The sequence below is a fragment of the Hyperoodon ampullatus genome (genome assembly GCF_949752795.1).
Source record: "Hyperoodon ampullatus genome assembly, chromosome: 1".
Lineage (NCBI taxonomy): Eukaryota > Metazoa > Chordata > Mammalia > Artiodactyla > Ziphiidae > Hyperoodon > Hyperoodon ampullatus.
This window is the reverse complement of record NC_136914.1, coordinates 125,683,992-125,699,258: the sequence shown is the minus strand read 5'-3', so window position 1 is coordinate 125,699,258 and position 15,267 is coordinate 125,683,992. Positions and strand designations below refer to the sequence as shown.

Genomic DNA, 15,267 nt, shown 5'->3' with positions numbered 1-15,267 from the left:
TCTTCCCTGAATCTGCTTGGTACAAATCTTAAGTGTACAGCTTGACGTATTTTTATATATGTACACATCCATTTAACCTCCACCCAGATCAAGGTATAGAGTATTTCCAGCACCCGGAAGTCTCCTTCCTGTCCCCTCCCAGTCTGTACCCCCAGAGACAGCCATTCATCTGACCCTGTCCTTGGTGATTCTGAGCTTCATGTAAACCATACAGCATGGGCTCTCTGTTCTGGCTCCTTTTGCTCACATTCTATCTGTGGGATTCACCAATTTGGTTGAATGTAGCAGAAGTGCATGCCAATAAAAATTGCTTGTAGCACCTATTGTAAAAAGGTGCCATAATGCCCTTACACCCTCTCCCATTGTTGGGCACTGTGATCGCAGTGGCTGCGACTATTCATGTGGTGTAACTATAACCTGTGGTGGATAAGAGAGCTCTTGTCTCTTGGTTTTTTCTATCCAGAAGTGGAATTGCTGGGTTACAGGGTATGCGTATATTTACCGATAGTAGGTACTTCCAAATAGCTCTTCGAATTGGTTATAACATTTTCTAGTCCCATTTGCTACATCCTCACCAGCACAGTACTGTCAGTCTTTTTCACTTTAGCTATCCTGGTGGGTCTGTAGTCGCATTTCATTGTGGATTTAATTTGCATTTCCCTGATAAGTAATAATAGTGAGCACCTTTTCATATGCTTGATGGTATTTTGGATATATTCTTTTTGTGATCCAATTTTTCAAAGAATTTGCCTATTTAAAAGTTTGTGTCAGCTTTTTCTTATTTACTTATAGGAATTGTTTATATATTCTGTATGTGGGTCCTTTGTAAGATATATTGAAAATACTTTCTCCCAGTCCAGGGTTTGACAAACAGTGGTCTATAGGCCAAATCCATCCTGTGGCCTGTTTTCATATGGCCTGAAATTAAGAATGGTTGTTACAATTTTTAAAAAAACAAACAAAAGTAGAGAAGAATATGTGACAGAGACCATATGTGACCCATAGAGTCTAAAGTATTTACTGTCTGGCCCAGTCTTTGTCTACAGCTTGTCTTTTTACTCTCTCAATAGCTATGTCCTTTGATGAACAGAATTTCTTCATTTTCATGAAGTCCAATGAACCATTTCTTAAATATTTGAGAATTTTTGTGTGCTAAGTACTCTTTTTCTTCCCTCTAGTAAAGATATTCTCCTGTGTTTTCTTGTATAAGCTGTATTATTTTAAGCCTATTCTCCACTTCAAATTAATTTTTCTGCATGGTATAAAGTACAGTTAAGATTTTTCCCAGATGGATTTCCATTCATTTAAGCACAATTTATTAAAAGTGCCACTGTTTCCTGCACTAAGAATTACAGTAGTGTCTTTGTCATAAATCAGGTCACTGTGTATGTGTGGGTTTTTTTCTGGACTCTTTTCTGTGTTTTGGTTTTGTGTGTCTGTCCCTGTGCTAATACTCCCCTGGCTTAGTTACTGTAGGCTTATAATATGTCTTGATATCCTACAGTCTTCCATCTTTGTTCTTCCACATGGTATTTATCAATCCAGGTTCTTTACATTTCCATATAAAATTCTCTGATTTACTTTTTAAAAACCAGCTGGGATTTTGATTGTACTTTCAATGCATGTGATAAAGGACTCATATGCAGACTATATGAGAACTCCTGTCAATAAGAAAAAGCCACTTAACACATTTAAAAAATATTTTATTTATTTGGTTGTGCCAGGTCTTAGTTGTGGCAGGTGGGCTCCTTAGTTGCAGCATGCGAATTCTTAGTTGCAGCTTGTGGGATCTAGTTCCCTGACCGGGGATCAAACCCATGCACCCTGCATTGGGAGTGCGGAGTCTTAGCCACTGGACCACCAGGGAAGTCCCCATTATCTGTCTTTTCTTTTCATCATTTGTTCCTTTGACGATAGAAGTCTGGCATACCTTAACTGAGGCCGTTGTCTCTGGGTTCTTCTTTTTGCCTAGTGCTAGTTTTTTGTATTATACTTGTCCTGCTCCTATTTGTAAACATCTTTCAGTATTTCAGCCGAAAGGCAGTTCTTGTCTGATAAAGGTAGAGTGCAGATGATGTTTCCTCAGAGTTGGTTGATTCAGACTCTGCTCTCTCTTTTCTTTTATAATAATTTTTTTAAATATATAAATCTATATTTATTTTTGGCTGCACTGGGTCTTCGTTGCTGCATGCGAGCTTTCTCTAGTTGCAGCGAGCAGGGGCTACTCTTTGTTGTGGTGCACGGGCTTCTCATTACGGTGGCTTCTCTTGTTTTGGAGCACGGGTTCTAGGTGCGTGGGCTTCAGTAGTTGTGGCTTGTGGGCTCAGTAGTTGTTCATGGGCCTAGCCGCTCCGCGGCATGTGGGATCTTCCCGGACTGGGGCACGAACCCGTGTCCCCTGCATCGGCAGGCAGACTCTCAACCACTGCGCCACCAGGAAGGCCCTGGCAGGTGGATTCGTAACCACTGCGCCACCAGGGAAGTCCCTATAATAAATTTTTTAAAGTCCTGGTCATGTTCTACTTTTCTTCTGACCAAAATGGTGAGAGGGTGAGGGGTTCATAAATTCAGCATGTCCTACTGCTCTGCTCAGCACCGTATTTATCAGCTGTTTCATAAGGTACCTTTGTCTTTTCCCACCTGGGCCTTCCATGCCGCCCACCCCTCGCCCTGGGCTGTGCCCCAGTTTGTGTGGTTGTTCAGAGAGTTGTTGCTTGTTTCCACTGCAGCTGCTCCTCTTTTGGGAGGGAATGTCCTACATCATGATCACTGTGGTCACCATGCAGTTTGGTCCTAGCTCTTTGCCTTGGGATACTTTGGAAGTTTTGAGGTTTATGGTTTGATGCTGGATCCGTTTACTTGTCATAATGTTGCTGGAGAATTCCTTCTTCTTTCCCTCCTTCATTTTGGTGTGTTATTTACTATTTTTACTTCTTTAAGTTTGTTTCCTTGTGTCCACTGCACTTAAGAGAGTGATTCTGAGCCTGAGTATTGCATCATGAGTCAAAATATGTATTTTGTAATGTCGATTTTGGTAAATTTTAGATTATTTTTTATTCTTACAAGATCTCATGTTGAGAAAAATAATCTTAAGTTGTGAAAAATATTAATAAGATTGTGTCTGTCACATTCATAGTCTCGTCTCAAGGAACTGGAACAAGAAGCCCATTTTGTTGCAGGAGAACAGTTTCTTATAAATAGCAGTAACCAGCTTCAAGAGGTAAAGCTAAATTTCAGTTCTTTTATAAATATACTTTCCATTCAGGGGTTAAAGGGAGATTTATTCTGATTTTATAAACATTATTTTATGTGATCATCCGAAAATTATGTAACTTGTTCATGTCTCTCACACTGAGATTCATTACTTCAAAGCCTTTACATCTAAGAAAAGTACTGAATCAGAATCTAAGCATTTTGTCACACCTAGCCAGGTGTGTCCCCTCTGGCTGGTTGCTTTAACTCTGTTATAGTGATGTTCAGGTCCTCTCAAATCTGGGACCCGCTCATCACGTGAAATGGCTTTTGTTGCAGATCCTGTTTGGCAAACTGCAGCTGCACCTGCTGCGTCCACAGGAGACTCTTCCCAAAACTGGGCTCCGGAGACACCTGTCCACATCAGAAGCCGTGGTAAGGGTCGACAAGTGTCCCCTCACCCTCCAAGACAATAGCACCTCCCACCACGTGCGAGTCCCTTGCAGAGCCCCGTGCTCCTTGTGGTGGCACAAGCCGGCAGCAACCGCCAAGGAGCATTTCCGTTCCATCACTTCTGCGGCAGGAGAGGTCCCCCACCCCAAGGTTGCCCTTCAGTTATGAAGGAAGGACAAAGAGGCTTATGGTACAGTTTTCCAGAGGCAATAAATTGCCTTGATTTTCTGCAGAGGATAATTTGATGGAATTTTGTTCTGGAAACCAAATTCTTGACAATGTAGTCATGACTTCTTTGTTTCATGCCCTCATAAGAGACTGGAAATGGGAAAAGTCATCAGTCTTCTCCTTTCCCCAAGTTTGTTTTAGAAAAATTTAGCTGCCCTTCCCTTGAGAGGAATGCATTTTTTAAAAGACAGGGAGTAGTGAGATGCTGCTTTAATCAAATGGCAGAGTGTGAATAGATATTCAGAACCCCGTGAGTATAATGATACCGCTGGAAGCCTGCAGCGAGGAGCTTGGCCAGTGGGCGAGAGAACACGTGTTGCTTTGATGAGGGCCGGCTGTGGAGGCTCCAGCTCATCCTTTCTGTGCCTTGTTCAGCGTTGGATTTTGCAGCCGAGGAAAGCTTCCCTCTAGACTCCTCTGTGCACATCGCCCTTCCAGCCCTGCACTTCCTGCTCGTCTCAGCCCTGGCGGGGCACCACGCTTGCCAACTGTCCCCACACCTGGCCCTCAGGGGGCCCAGGCATCAGTCACCGAGTGAACGCCCACCCCTGGGGAGTGCTGCTCCCTGAGAAGGACTCGCATCTTCCCTCTTCACCAAGTCTTCCCCAAGTCTTCCCCACCTTGGTCAGTGTCCTCCTCCTGGTCCTTGGGAGCCAGCAGTGAGCTTACCCCTGCTGGTGACTCATCACATCCAGGCAGAATGATCTTTTAAAAGTGTTAGAAAAATCTTGTTGATCCCCTGCCTTCAACTTCAATGGCTTTCTTTTTTTCTTTTTTTTGTTTGGCTGTGTTGGGTCTTCGTTGCCGTGTATGGGCTTTCTGTAGTTGGGGCGAGTGGGGGCTACTCTTGGTTGCAGTGCGTGGGCTTCTCATTGCGGTGGCTTCTCTTGTCGTGGAGCGTGGGCTCGAGGCTCGCGGGCTTCAGTAGTTGTGGCACGTGGGCTCAGTAGTTGTGGCTCGCGGGCTCTAGAGTGCAGGCTCAGTAGTTGTGGCGCACGGGCTTTGTTGCTCCGTGGCATGTGAGATCTTCCTGGACCAGGGCTTGAACCCATGTCCCCTGCATTGGCAGGCAGATTCCCAACCACTGTGCCACCAGGGAAGTCCCCCAGTGGCTTTCCATGCTACTTAGAATAACATCCAAGCTCTCGAGTGTGCCTCCCCCAGGCTCTGGGTCTGGACTTGGCCCTTCTTTGACCTCCCTCACTCCTCACTCCCAGCACCCCACTGAGCACACTTCTCACAGGCTCCTTCCTCAGTCTGAAAACTCTTCCCACGGAGTATGCTCAGCTGGCTTCTGATTGTCAGCTTAAGTATTGCTTCCAGAAAGGCCTCCTCTGGTCTCAGGTGACAGTAAGACCCCCAGCCACAACCTATTCCTTCACCTCGATTTGTTTTCTGCACACAACTTGCCAAAATGCTGGAGAGGGCGTGGAGAAAAGGGACCCCTCCTACACTGCTGGTGGGAAGGTAAGTTGGTACAGCCACTGTGGAGAACAGTATGGAGGGTCCTTTAAAAACTATAAAGAGAACTACCGTATGATCCAGCAATCCCACTCCTGGGCATCTATCCAGAGGAAACCATGGTTAGAAAAGGTGCATGCATCCCAGTGCTCATAGCAGCACTGTTTACAATAGGCAGGACATGGAATCAACCTAAAAGTCCATCAACAGAGGAATGGATAAAGAAGCTGTGGTACATATATACAATGGAATATTACTCACCCATAAAAAAGAGTGAAATAATGCCATTTGCAGCAACATGGATAGACCTAGAGACTATCATAATAAGTGAAGTAAGTCAGACAGAAAGGTATATATCACATGATATCACTCATATGTGGAATCTAATTTTTAAAAAATGATTTAAATGAACTTAATTTACAAAACAGAAACAGACTTACAGATATTGAAAACAAACTTATGATTACGTGGCGGGGAGGGATAAATCAGGAGCTTGGGATGAACATACACACACTACTATATATAAGATAGAAAACCAACAAGGACCTACTGTATAGCACAGGGAACTCTACTCAGTATCCTGTGATAACCTATACGAGAAAAGAATCTAAAAAAGAAGGAATATATGTATATGTATAACCGAATTACTTTGCTGTACACCTGAAACTAATGCAACGTTGTAAGTCAACTATACTCCAATAAAATTTAAAAAAATAAAAATAAAGTTACCTAGTCACTTGTTTGCTTGTTCCAGTAGGATGTAGGTTGCACAGATCAAAGACTTCATCTGACTTATTCACTACATCCCCAGAACCAAATGGCCTAGAACTAGCGCTTGCTGGGGCTGAGCTGTCAGCTGTGTGTTCACAGAGCACAACGAGGGCAAGGGGCAGGACCCACCTTGCTGGAGAGACTCTGGAGTGGGTTTCAACACCACATGGCAGTGTGCCCTCAAGTCCCAGGGGTGGCAGAACCTGGGAAAGCACACATTTCCCCTCGGACTGCACCTGAGCTGGGGGTCTTGGCCTGATTTATTCTCCATCTGGACACCAGCTGGCAGTGTTGCCCTTCCCTTTGCTACTCCTTAGCTCTCCCAGACAACCAACAACAGAAGAGAGGAAATGTGATTCTCCTCTGGTGTCGAGGTGCTTCACTGTGCACAGAATTCAGACAATGCCCTGAATTTTTCTTCACAAAGACATAATCAACATGAATCATATTATATTAACTTTAATCTCTTACTTAGCTGAACCAGTCACACTATTCTGTACATTTAAAAAGATGAACCTGCACTAGGCAACATGTGCACATGGTTCTCAATTCAAAATTAAGACTCCTTCTTCCTACTTCCCTTCACCCTCCCTGTTCCCCTCCCCGCAGGAAGGGATGTGGTCTTCTGGTGAGATGGACAGCCTGGAACAATTCAAGTAAGGGCGCAACTATGAGCTTAGATATGGTTTTATTAGACTTTGTTTTTTAGAGTAGTTTCAGGTTCACAGCAAAATTGAGCAGAAGGTATGGAGAATTCTCATATACCCCCTCCCCAGCCCAAACACACACAGCCTCCTCCACCATCAACATGCCCCACCAGGGGCTACATTTGTTACAGCTGATGAACCCACACTGACACATCATCATTGCCCAAAGTCTGTAGTTTGCATTAGGGTTCCTTCTTGGTGTTATACAGGCTATGGGTTTGGTCAAATGTGTAATGACATGTATCCACCATTAGAGTATCGAACAGAGTGGTTTCACTGCCCTAAAAAGCCTTTGTTCTCCCTATTCATCTCTCCCCTCAACCCCTGGCAACCACTGTTTTTACTGTTTCCATAGTTTTGTCTTTTCCAAAATGTCATATAGGAATTATACATTATGTAGCCTTTTCAGATTTGGTTCAGCTAGCAATATGCACTTAAGTTTCTTCCACGTCTTTTCATAGCTCATTTCTTTCTAGCACAGAATCATATTCCATTGTCTGGATGGACCACAGTTTTTTTAATCTATTCACCTATTGAAGGACATCTTGGGTGCTTCCAAGTTTTAGCAGCTATGAATAAAGCTGCTGTAAAACATTTGTATTTAAGTTTTCACGTGGACATAAGTTTCCATCTTATTTGAGTAAATAAATAGCCTGATTTCTGGATTGTATGGTAAAAGTATATTTAGTTTTGTAAGAAAACACCAAACTGTCTTCCAGTGTGGCTGCACCATTCTGCATTCCCACCAGCGGTGATGAAAATTCCTGTTGCTCCACATCCTCGCCATCATGTGGTGGTGTCAGTGTCCTGGATTGTGGTCGTTCTGACAGGCGTTAGCTGTGTTTTAAAAAGACCACTCTCGTCACTGGTTGGAGAATGGAGGAGTCCAATTAATAGGCTGTCACTGCAGTGTGGGCACTGCTGGCTCAGTGTCCAGGCGACGGCAGTGAGGATGGAGCAGAGCAAACACATGCTCAGAGCATTTTGAGAACAGAAAGGAGCTTCTCTGAGTGTGAGTTCACATGAGTGTGAATGCAGAGTAATTCCTGGTTTCCTGAGTTGTGCACCTGAGCAGATAGTGATGGCCGCTGTCCAGGGAAAACCAAGAGAGGTTTTCCTGCACCAAGAGAGGAACAGTTTACGGGGGCTGGGGGTCAAGTGTTCAGCCTTGGACATGTGAAGACAGATGTGTGCACAAAACATCGATACAGAGCAGTTGGGTCTGTGAGGAGAAGTCCTGTGCTAGAGATGCACACCTGGAAGTAGTTGGCCCTGGGATGGTGGTCCTCTACCCTGGCAGGAGCTTTGGAAAAACACTCATGCCCAGGCCCACAACTTATCCACAAAATCAGAGTTTGTGGGCTGCGTGGCCCAGTCTGGACATTTTTTTTATGGATTAGTCTTGCTTAATAATGTCTTATTTATTTATCTATCTATCTATTTATTTATTGCTGAGTTGAGTCTTTGTTGCTGCACGCGGGCTCTCTCTAGTTGCGGCGAGTGAGGGCTACTCTTTGTTGTGGTGCATGGGCTTCTCATCTTGGTGGCTTCTCTTATTGCAGAGCACGGACTCTAGGCGTGCGGCCTTTAGCAGTTACGGTGCGTGAGGGCTTCAGCAGTTGTGGCTCGTGGGCTCTAGAGCATAGGCTCAGTAGTTGTGGCACATGGACTTAGTTGCTCTGTGGCATGTGGGATCTTCCAGGACCAGGGCTCGAACCCATGTTCCCTGCACTGGCAGGCGGATTCTTAACCACTGTGCCACCAGGGAAGCCCCGGACATGTTTTTGAAGCTCCCCCGCTGATTCTAGAAGCAGCCAGCACTGATAACCACAGAACTGAACTCTGAGAAACTGACATTTAGGGGTCAGAGAGAGAAGAGGTGCCAAGCAGAGGCTATGGAACGACCACAGAGAGAGAAGGGAGCTGAGAAGAATGTGGGGTCAGGAGCCAACAGAGGGAGCGTTTGATAAAGCTTGTAGAGCGGCAACGGCCACGGCACTCCGCCTCTGATCATGAACCAGCGCGGCAGGGCTTTATCCAAAGCGTTATGAGATCAAACACTTCATCCTTTTCAAGTGTTCTCAGACAGCTCGATTTGAGATATACAGGGAGACTGTGGTTAGAAAGTTATTTTGTGAGTAAGGTATCAGGATAAAGAGAGTTAGTTGATCTTAAGCAGTTTTCTTGGCTGAGTATTTTCGTGCCCTTTCATCCCGCTAGGGATAGCTTTTCTGAGAAACTGCAGTTCTGGATTACACTGAGGCAGGAGTCCTCCCCCTGGGTAGAGCCCTGCTCCGAGGACACCAGTGTTGTCCCTCCTGCTTATGTTCCTATGGCTGGACAAGGCTCCATGACCTCAGTCTATTAAATAGAGAGTGATGCAGTTCCGTGGCTCATGCTAGTACATTAAAGTTATGTCATCAGTTCTCCCCCAAGTTGATTTATAGATTCAAAATGATGCTAACTAATACCCTAGCAGGAACTTTTGGTAGAAATTGGCAAGCTGAATCCCAAATTTGTAGGGAAATGCAAAAAACTAAGAAGAGCCAGGATAGTCTTGGGAAAAAGCACTGTTGAAGGACTTAGTCTATTGGATATCAAGACTAATCATGAAGCAATAGAAATTATGAGGAATTAATTAATCAGTATGAAGTAGTGTCAATTCAAGGATAAGCAAATAGACCAATGATCCAGGATAGGGAATCTATAAACAGACCTGCACATGTGTGTATAAAGTGCATGTTCTCTGAGAGGGAGGGCTCATTACATAAGGGGCCAGTGCATCTTGACACCTGTTTCACACCATATACAAAAATAAATTTCAAATGAATTGTATATCTAAATATAAAAAGTAAAACAAAGATTGTAGAAGATACCATAAGAGAATATCTTCAAGGCCCTGAGGTAGTTAAACATCCTTAAACAGGACACAAGATGCATCAACCATAAAGGAAGAGATTGATCAATTGGGCAATAGTAAAATTAAGAATTTCCATTTATGAAAAGACACTATTGGACTTCCCTGGTGGCGCAGTCGTTATGAATCTGCCTGCCAATGCAGGGAACACGGGTTCGATCCCTGGTCCGGGAAGATCCCACATTCTGCAGAGCAACTAAACCTGTGCACCACAACTACAGAACCTGCGCACTAGAGCCCACGAGCCACAACTACTGAGCCTGCACGCCACAACTACTGAAGCCTGAGCGCCTAGAGCCCGTGCTCCACAACAAGAAAAGCCAACGCAATGAGAAGCCCGTGCACCTGCAACGAAGAGTAGCCCCCACTCGCCCCAACTAGAGAAAGCCCTTGTGCAGCAACAAAGGCCCAATGCAGCCAAAAGTAAATAAAAATTTATAAAATAAATAAATAAAAAAGACACTATTAAACAAATAAAAGAGCAAGCCACAGAGGGGTAGAAGATATTTCCACTAAATATAGCCAACTAAAGAAAACCTTGTCCAGAAAAATGAATTCCTACAAATCAAGAAGAAAAAGACATACAAACCAACGTTTTAAATGACAAAAAAACATGAACAGGGTTTAATGAAAGGAGATGTACAATTAGTCAAGAAACATTTGAATCATGTCTGACTTTATTAGTCAGGGAAATACACACTAAAACTACATTGAAATGTCACTTCACATTTGCCAGAATGGCTAAAATTAAGACCTAGGAGAACATGTGTTGGCGAAGATGCGGAACAAGGAGAACTTTCATGCCCTGCTGATGGGGACAAAAACCATTGTTTACCTTGGAGAACTGGCTGGTATCAGCTCTGCTACAGGTGATCCAGCGCCTCTCTCCTCTTTATGTACATGTTCAACAGAACTGTGGACGTGTGTTAACCAAAATTTGTGTACCAGAATGTTCACAGCAGCACTCTTTGTAATAGCCCTGCAGTGGAAACAGCACACATGTCCATCAGGGGTGGAATGGATAAATAACTGTCCTGCATTCAAATAATTCCATACAGCAGTGCAAGTAAATCATACAACAAGGACCAACCTTAAAACCAGAATGTTGAACAAAAGAAGCCACACACAAAGAGTACCTATCCTATTCCATTGATACAAAGCTCAAAAACTGGAATAAGGGCTTCCCTGGTGGCACAGTGGTTGAGAGTCTGCCTGCCGATGCAGGGGACACGGGTTTGTGCCCCGGTCCGTGAGGATCCCACATGCCACGGAGCGGCTGGGCCCATGAGCCATGGCCGCTGAGCCTGCGCATCTGGAGACTGTGCTCCGCAACGGGAGAGGCCACAACAGTGAGAGGCCTGCGTACCAAAAAAAAAAAAAAAAAAAAACTGGAATAAGTGGTCTTGCTGGTGGAGGCCAGGGGGCTGGTTACCTCTGGGGGAGGGCCAGAGGCCTGCTTGGGTACCTGGGATGTTCCCTCTGGGTGGCAGTACCCAGGTGTGTTCATTTTGTGATAATTTAACAAACTGTGTTTACATGATCTTGTGCTTTATGTATGTTGTATTTTGACTTTTTAAAATTAAATTTAAAACCCATAGTCATATTCCAGTGTTACCTCCCCGACTTTATGCTCAGATAACTGTGATTCAGATGTTGGGTGTTCCTAAACTATTGAGTTACACATTTGTAGGCATTTTCCTAGTTTACTGTCCTACATGGTATTTTACATGCCCTGGATTTAGATTTCAGGAATTTAAATCTCAAGAGGAATCTTATTTCCAAGCTCATGTGAAGTGCCTTTAGCTCCCAAGTGTACCATAACGATTCCGTAAGGGATTAAAATTAAGACACTTGATAAACTGAGTTTATTATGAGTCTTCATTTTGGAAAATATGCTCAAGATAGACCATTTATTATTAGGACTTTTCCAGCTGAAAATAAGTGTTTGAAATGTTAAAATTAAATGAAGGAATTATATTGGTGATATTTATTCTTATTTTTTAGTTAAATGCTCTGCAAGACCTTCATCCATTACCCAAAATAATTTTGGAATATAGGCAGGTAAGTTAGATTTTTTTTTTGTCAGTAAGTTGGTAATGAAGGGGGCCCATATGGCACCGTCTCTGTTCACAAAATCCATCATCACTGAAGTAGCCCTGACAGTGTCCTAAAGGGAATGCAGTTTGTTCACGTTGACCTCATATTAGCACTGCTTCTTGTACCCAGACATGATATTCCTCAGGTCTACAAGCAGCCCTGCTGTGAATCAGAGGAGTCGTAAATGGAAGAGGACAAACAAAAATTCTGAAGGAAGTATTTGGTGTGTCATCCTTGTGTGGCCACAATGTGACTTAGGCTTCCATCAGCGCCGAGTTCAGAAGCCTGTCACACAAGCCTCCTCCCTCTCCCGGCCTGGTGGTGTTTTATCACCTCGCATTGACACTTACTGACTTATGGACATGCCCCTCTCTCTAGCTATGCTTCTAGCTCCTCCTCTTTTCCCCGTTCACATACCTGCCATCTGTTCACAGGTATGACTTGCTGCTGCTCGGACCATCGTTATTTACTGCTGTCCTTGTTAGGGCTGGGCAGCTGTGTGTGTGTGGGGTTGCGGGGGGTGGGTGGGTGGGTAAATGGTAGCACCTGAACTGAAAGAGGCCCCTTGGGGGACACTGGGTGCCGGGACTCGGGAACTCTCCCTTTATCTTTGCAACTTTTCTGTAAAAAGTATTATTCCAGGACAAAGTTTATTTTAAAAGGGGTAGGGTGATGTCTTTCTCTGTTGGTCATTGTTATTTAATTCTGGGCACCACATAAGGCCATTTCAGGGCCTCCTGGAGTCACCTGAGGTGACATCAGTGACACATGCCCAGCAGTCTGTGAGACACTGCTTTGACACTTGTTCCTAATTTAAACACTTAAACACAGAAAGTGATTACTTTTGTCTTGTAATCTAGGTTCACAAGATCAAGTCAACCTTTGTAGATGGATTACTAGCTTGCATGAAAAAGGTAACTAAAGCTAAGAAAAAAGATATGATTGGGAATATGGCTTACACATGGGTTCAGATACATGTAGAATTTCTTTAAATAATCTAATATTCTTGAAACTATGAACCATGATTTTGTTATCATTTAGGTCTATAGCATAAGTTGACATTATACCTTAAAATCTCATATTCATGTGGAAGCTCTACTGCTGACCACGTGCTTTCACATCTGTTATTGCATCTCTTTTCCGTAGTCATTTGAGGGACATGTTGTTTTAGTTTATGCATGAGGAGTCTGCAGTCAGAGGTGTTCTGTGACTTGTCTGCGGCCACACAGCAAGTGACAGCCCCGGTCTGGGGTGCACAGCCCAACCTTGAGTCCACGCTGAGACCCCCACGGCACGTCAGCCCACGTGTCCTACTCCAGCTTCTTCACAGCCTGGGGGAGAATCTCCTTCACCCTGATCACGTGCAGGAGTTTGTAACCCCAAGGACATTGGGTTGGGAGTGTAGGGCCCGTGGCTCCTGGTTCTCTGGACGGGAGCAGTGAGCATTGTGTGCTGAACGGGCCAGCGTGTTTGTGACTTCACACGGCACTGTCAGAGCATAAGCTGATTCTTTCCAACTGATAAAGGGCTCCGTTTCCTCCACGTGGAACCAGACTGGAACTGTGACCGGAAGACTGTCAGCCAAGCATCCTGTAAGTTAGCTCTTGTTAAATGCCTGTTTCTGTGTCGGGACTGCAGTTTTGCCTAGATGTGTGTTTGTGTACTTTATGTTTGTAAGAGGAGACCCCATACTGATAGGCTGTGGAGTTTTTTCTGTTTATTTATTCAGCCAATGTTCATTTAGCACATACTATGGGTTTTTTTGTGGGTTTTAAAAAAATTTTTTATGGTAGTGTATATATGTCCATGCCACTCTCTCACTTTGTCCCAGCCTACCCTTCCCCCTCCCTGTGTCCTCAAGTCCATTCTCTAGTAGCATATACTATGTTTTGGGCACTAGGTGGGGGATCAGGACACTACAGGTGTGAAGTGTTGAGTTAGTGGGGGGGTCTTCACGACCAGAGAGTCACGCACTCTGGTGCTGAGGGCAGGAGGGATAGACACCTCTTCCCACCCCATTCTTCATTTTCAGATCTGTACTGGACAGGTGGCTTCCCCAGATTATCTCTCTTTTTTTTTTGGCTGCGTTGGGTCTTTGTTGCTGCGCGGGCTTTCTCTAGTTGTGGCAAGCGGGGGCTACTCTTCGTTGCGGTGCGCAGGCTTCTCATTGCAGTGGCTTCTCTTGTTGCAGAGCACGGGCTCTAGGTGCACAGGCTTCAGTAGTTGTGGAACACGGGCTCAGTAGTTGCAGCTCACGGGCTTAGTTGCTCTGCAGCATGTGGCATCTTCCCGGGCCAGGGCTCAAACATGTGTCCTCTCCAGATTATCTCTTGCTGAGCTTTATTCTCTTCCAGAAATTTCTCACGTCTCTGGCTTGCAGGTAGCACTCCTCCCAGGTTTTCTGGAATGCTGTAGTTTTACTTATTTATTTTTCTGTTATTTCAATTGAATTTTTTGAAAAAGGAGATAAACATCATGTGTGCATTTGGCCCTCACCTTTGACTCAAAGTGTACATCATCATTTTAACAGCTGCATTGTACTCTACTTAGTAGCTGTCCCTATTGAGGGTCATTTAGATCGTTTTCAGTTTTAATTATTTTATATGTGCCATAAACTTACTTGTACAAATATTTTTGGTATTTTTTTCTGTTGATTTCCATAGCATAAATTCCTGGAGATGGAACTTCTTAGTCAAAGTATATGTGTATTTTTAAGGCTTTGCATTGCCAAATTGTCCTCCAGAGAAAAAAATAGTTTTACGTTCCCAATCAATTTGTAAAATGTTTGGCTCCCTACGTCCTTGCCAGTACAGGGAGTCTTCATTTTGGTTACTAGTTCATGGCTTGATCTTTAAATATCTGTTCCTTTAAACATTAAGTGAGGTTGACTATATAAAAGTTATTCTTCTGTGAGTTGTCTGTTCATGTCATTTTGCACGTCTCTGGAGGATGTATATTTTTTTCTATAGGTATGGAAAAGCTCTTTATATAATAAAGATCAACCCTTTGTAAAATACTGAGTTCTTTTTCTCTGTTTTTCTTTTGCCCCTTAATTTTTAAAATATATAATGTTTGCTATACTTAAAATGGCTTTTTCATTATACAAATAATATATAATTCTAAAGAATTCAAACAGTAGATAAAAATATAAATAACAAAGTAAAAGTTACCTGAAATGCCACATCATTAACATTTTAGTGACCATATTTAGAGTCATATTTAGTGACTCTATTTCTTTATGCACACACGTATGTGCATGCACTCACACGTGCACATACATTTACATGACTGGGATTATATATGTTTTTTTTATTGCAGACACTCCCTCACCACACCCATATCTCAGCCCCTTACCCTCAGGCCCAGTGCCATTGGAAGCTCATGTTAGCAGCCTACAGTGTGTACATCCGTATTTTCCTCCAGATTTATAATAAAATCTTA

General features: G+C 43.7%; 1 protein-coding gene across 1 annotated transcript in view; it reads left to right on the top strand.

Moving 5' to 3' along the window:
* The window catches only part of POLN (DNA polymerase nu), a gene marked incomplete at both ends in the record, with an annotated part of 171,109 nt that overhangs the window by 50,377 nt on the left and 105,465 nt on the right, over nt 1-15,267 (top strand). The window contains 5 exons of the mRNA XM_079702093.1: nt 3,137-3,220; nt 3,532-3,627; nt 11,734-11,790; nt 12,687-12,740; nt 13,353-13,418. Of these exons, the coding sequence (XP_079558219.1) occupies nt 3,137-3,220; nt 3,532-3,627; nt 11,734-11,790; nt 12,687-12,740; nt 13,353-13,418 (357 nt within the window). The remainder of the gene's footprint in view (nt 1-3,136; nt 3,221-3,531; nt 3,628-11,733; nt 11,791-12,686; nt 12,741-13,352; nt 13,419-15,267) is intronic.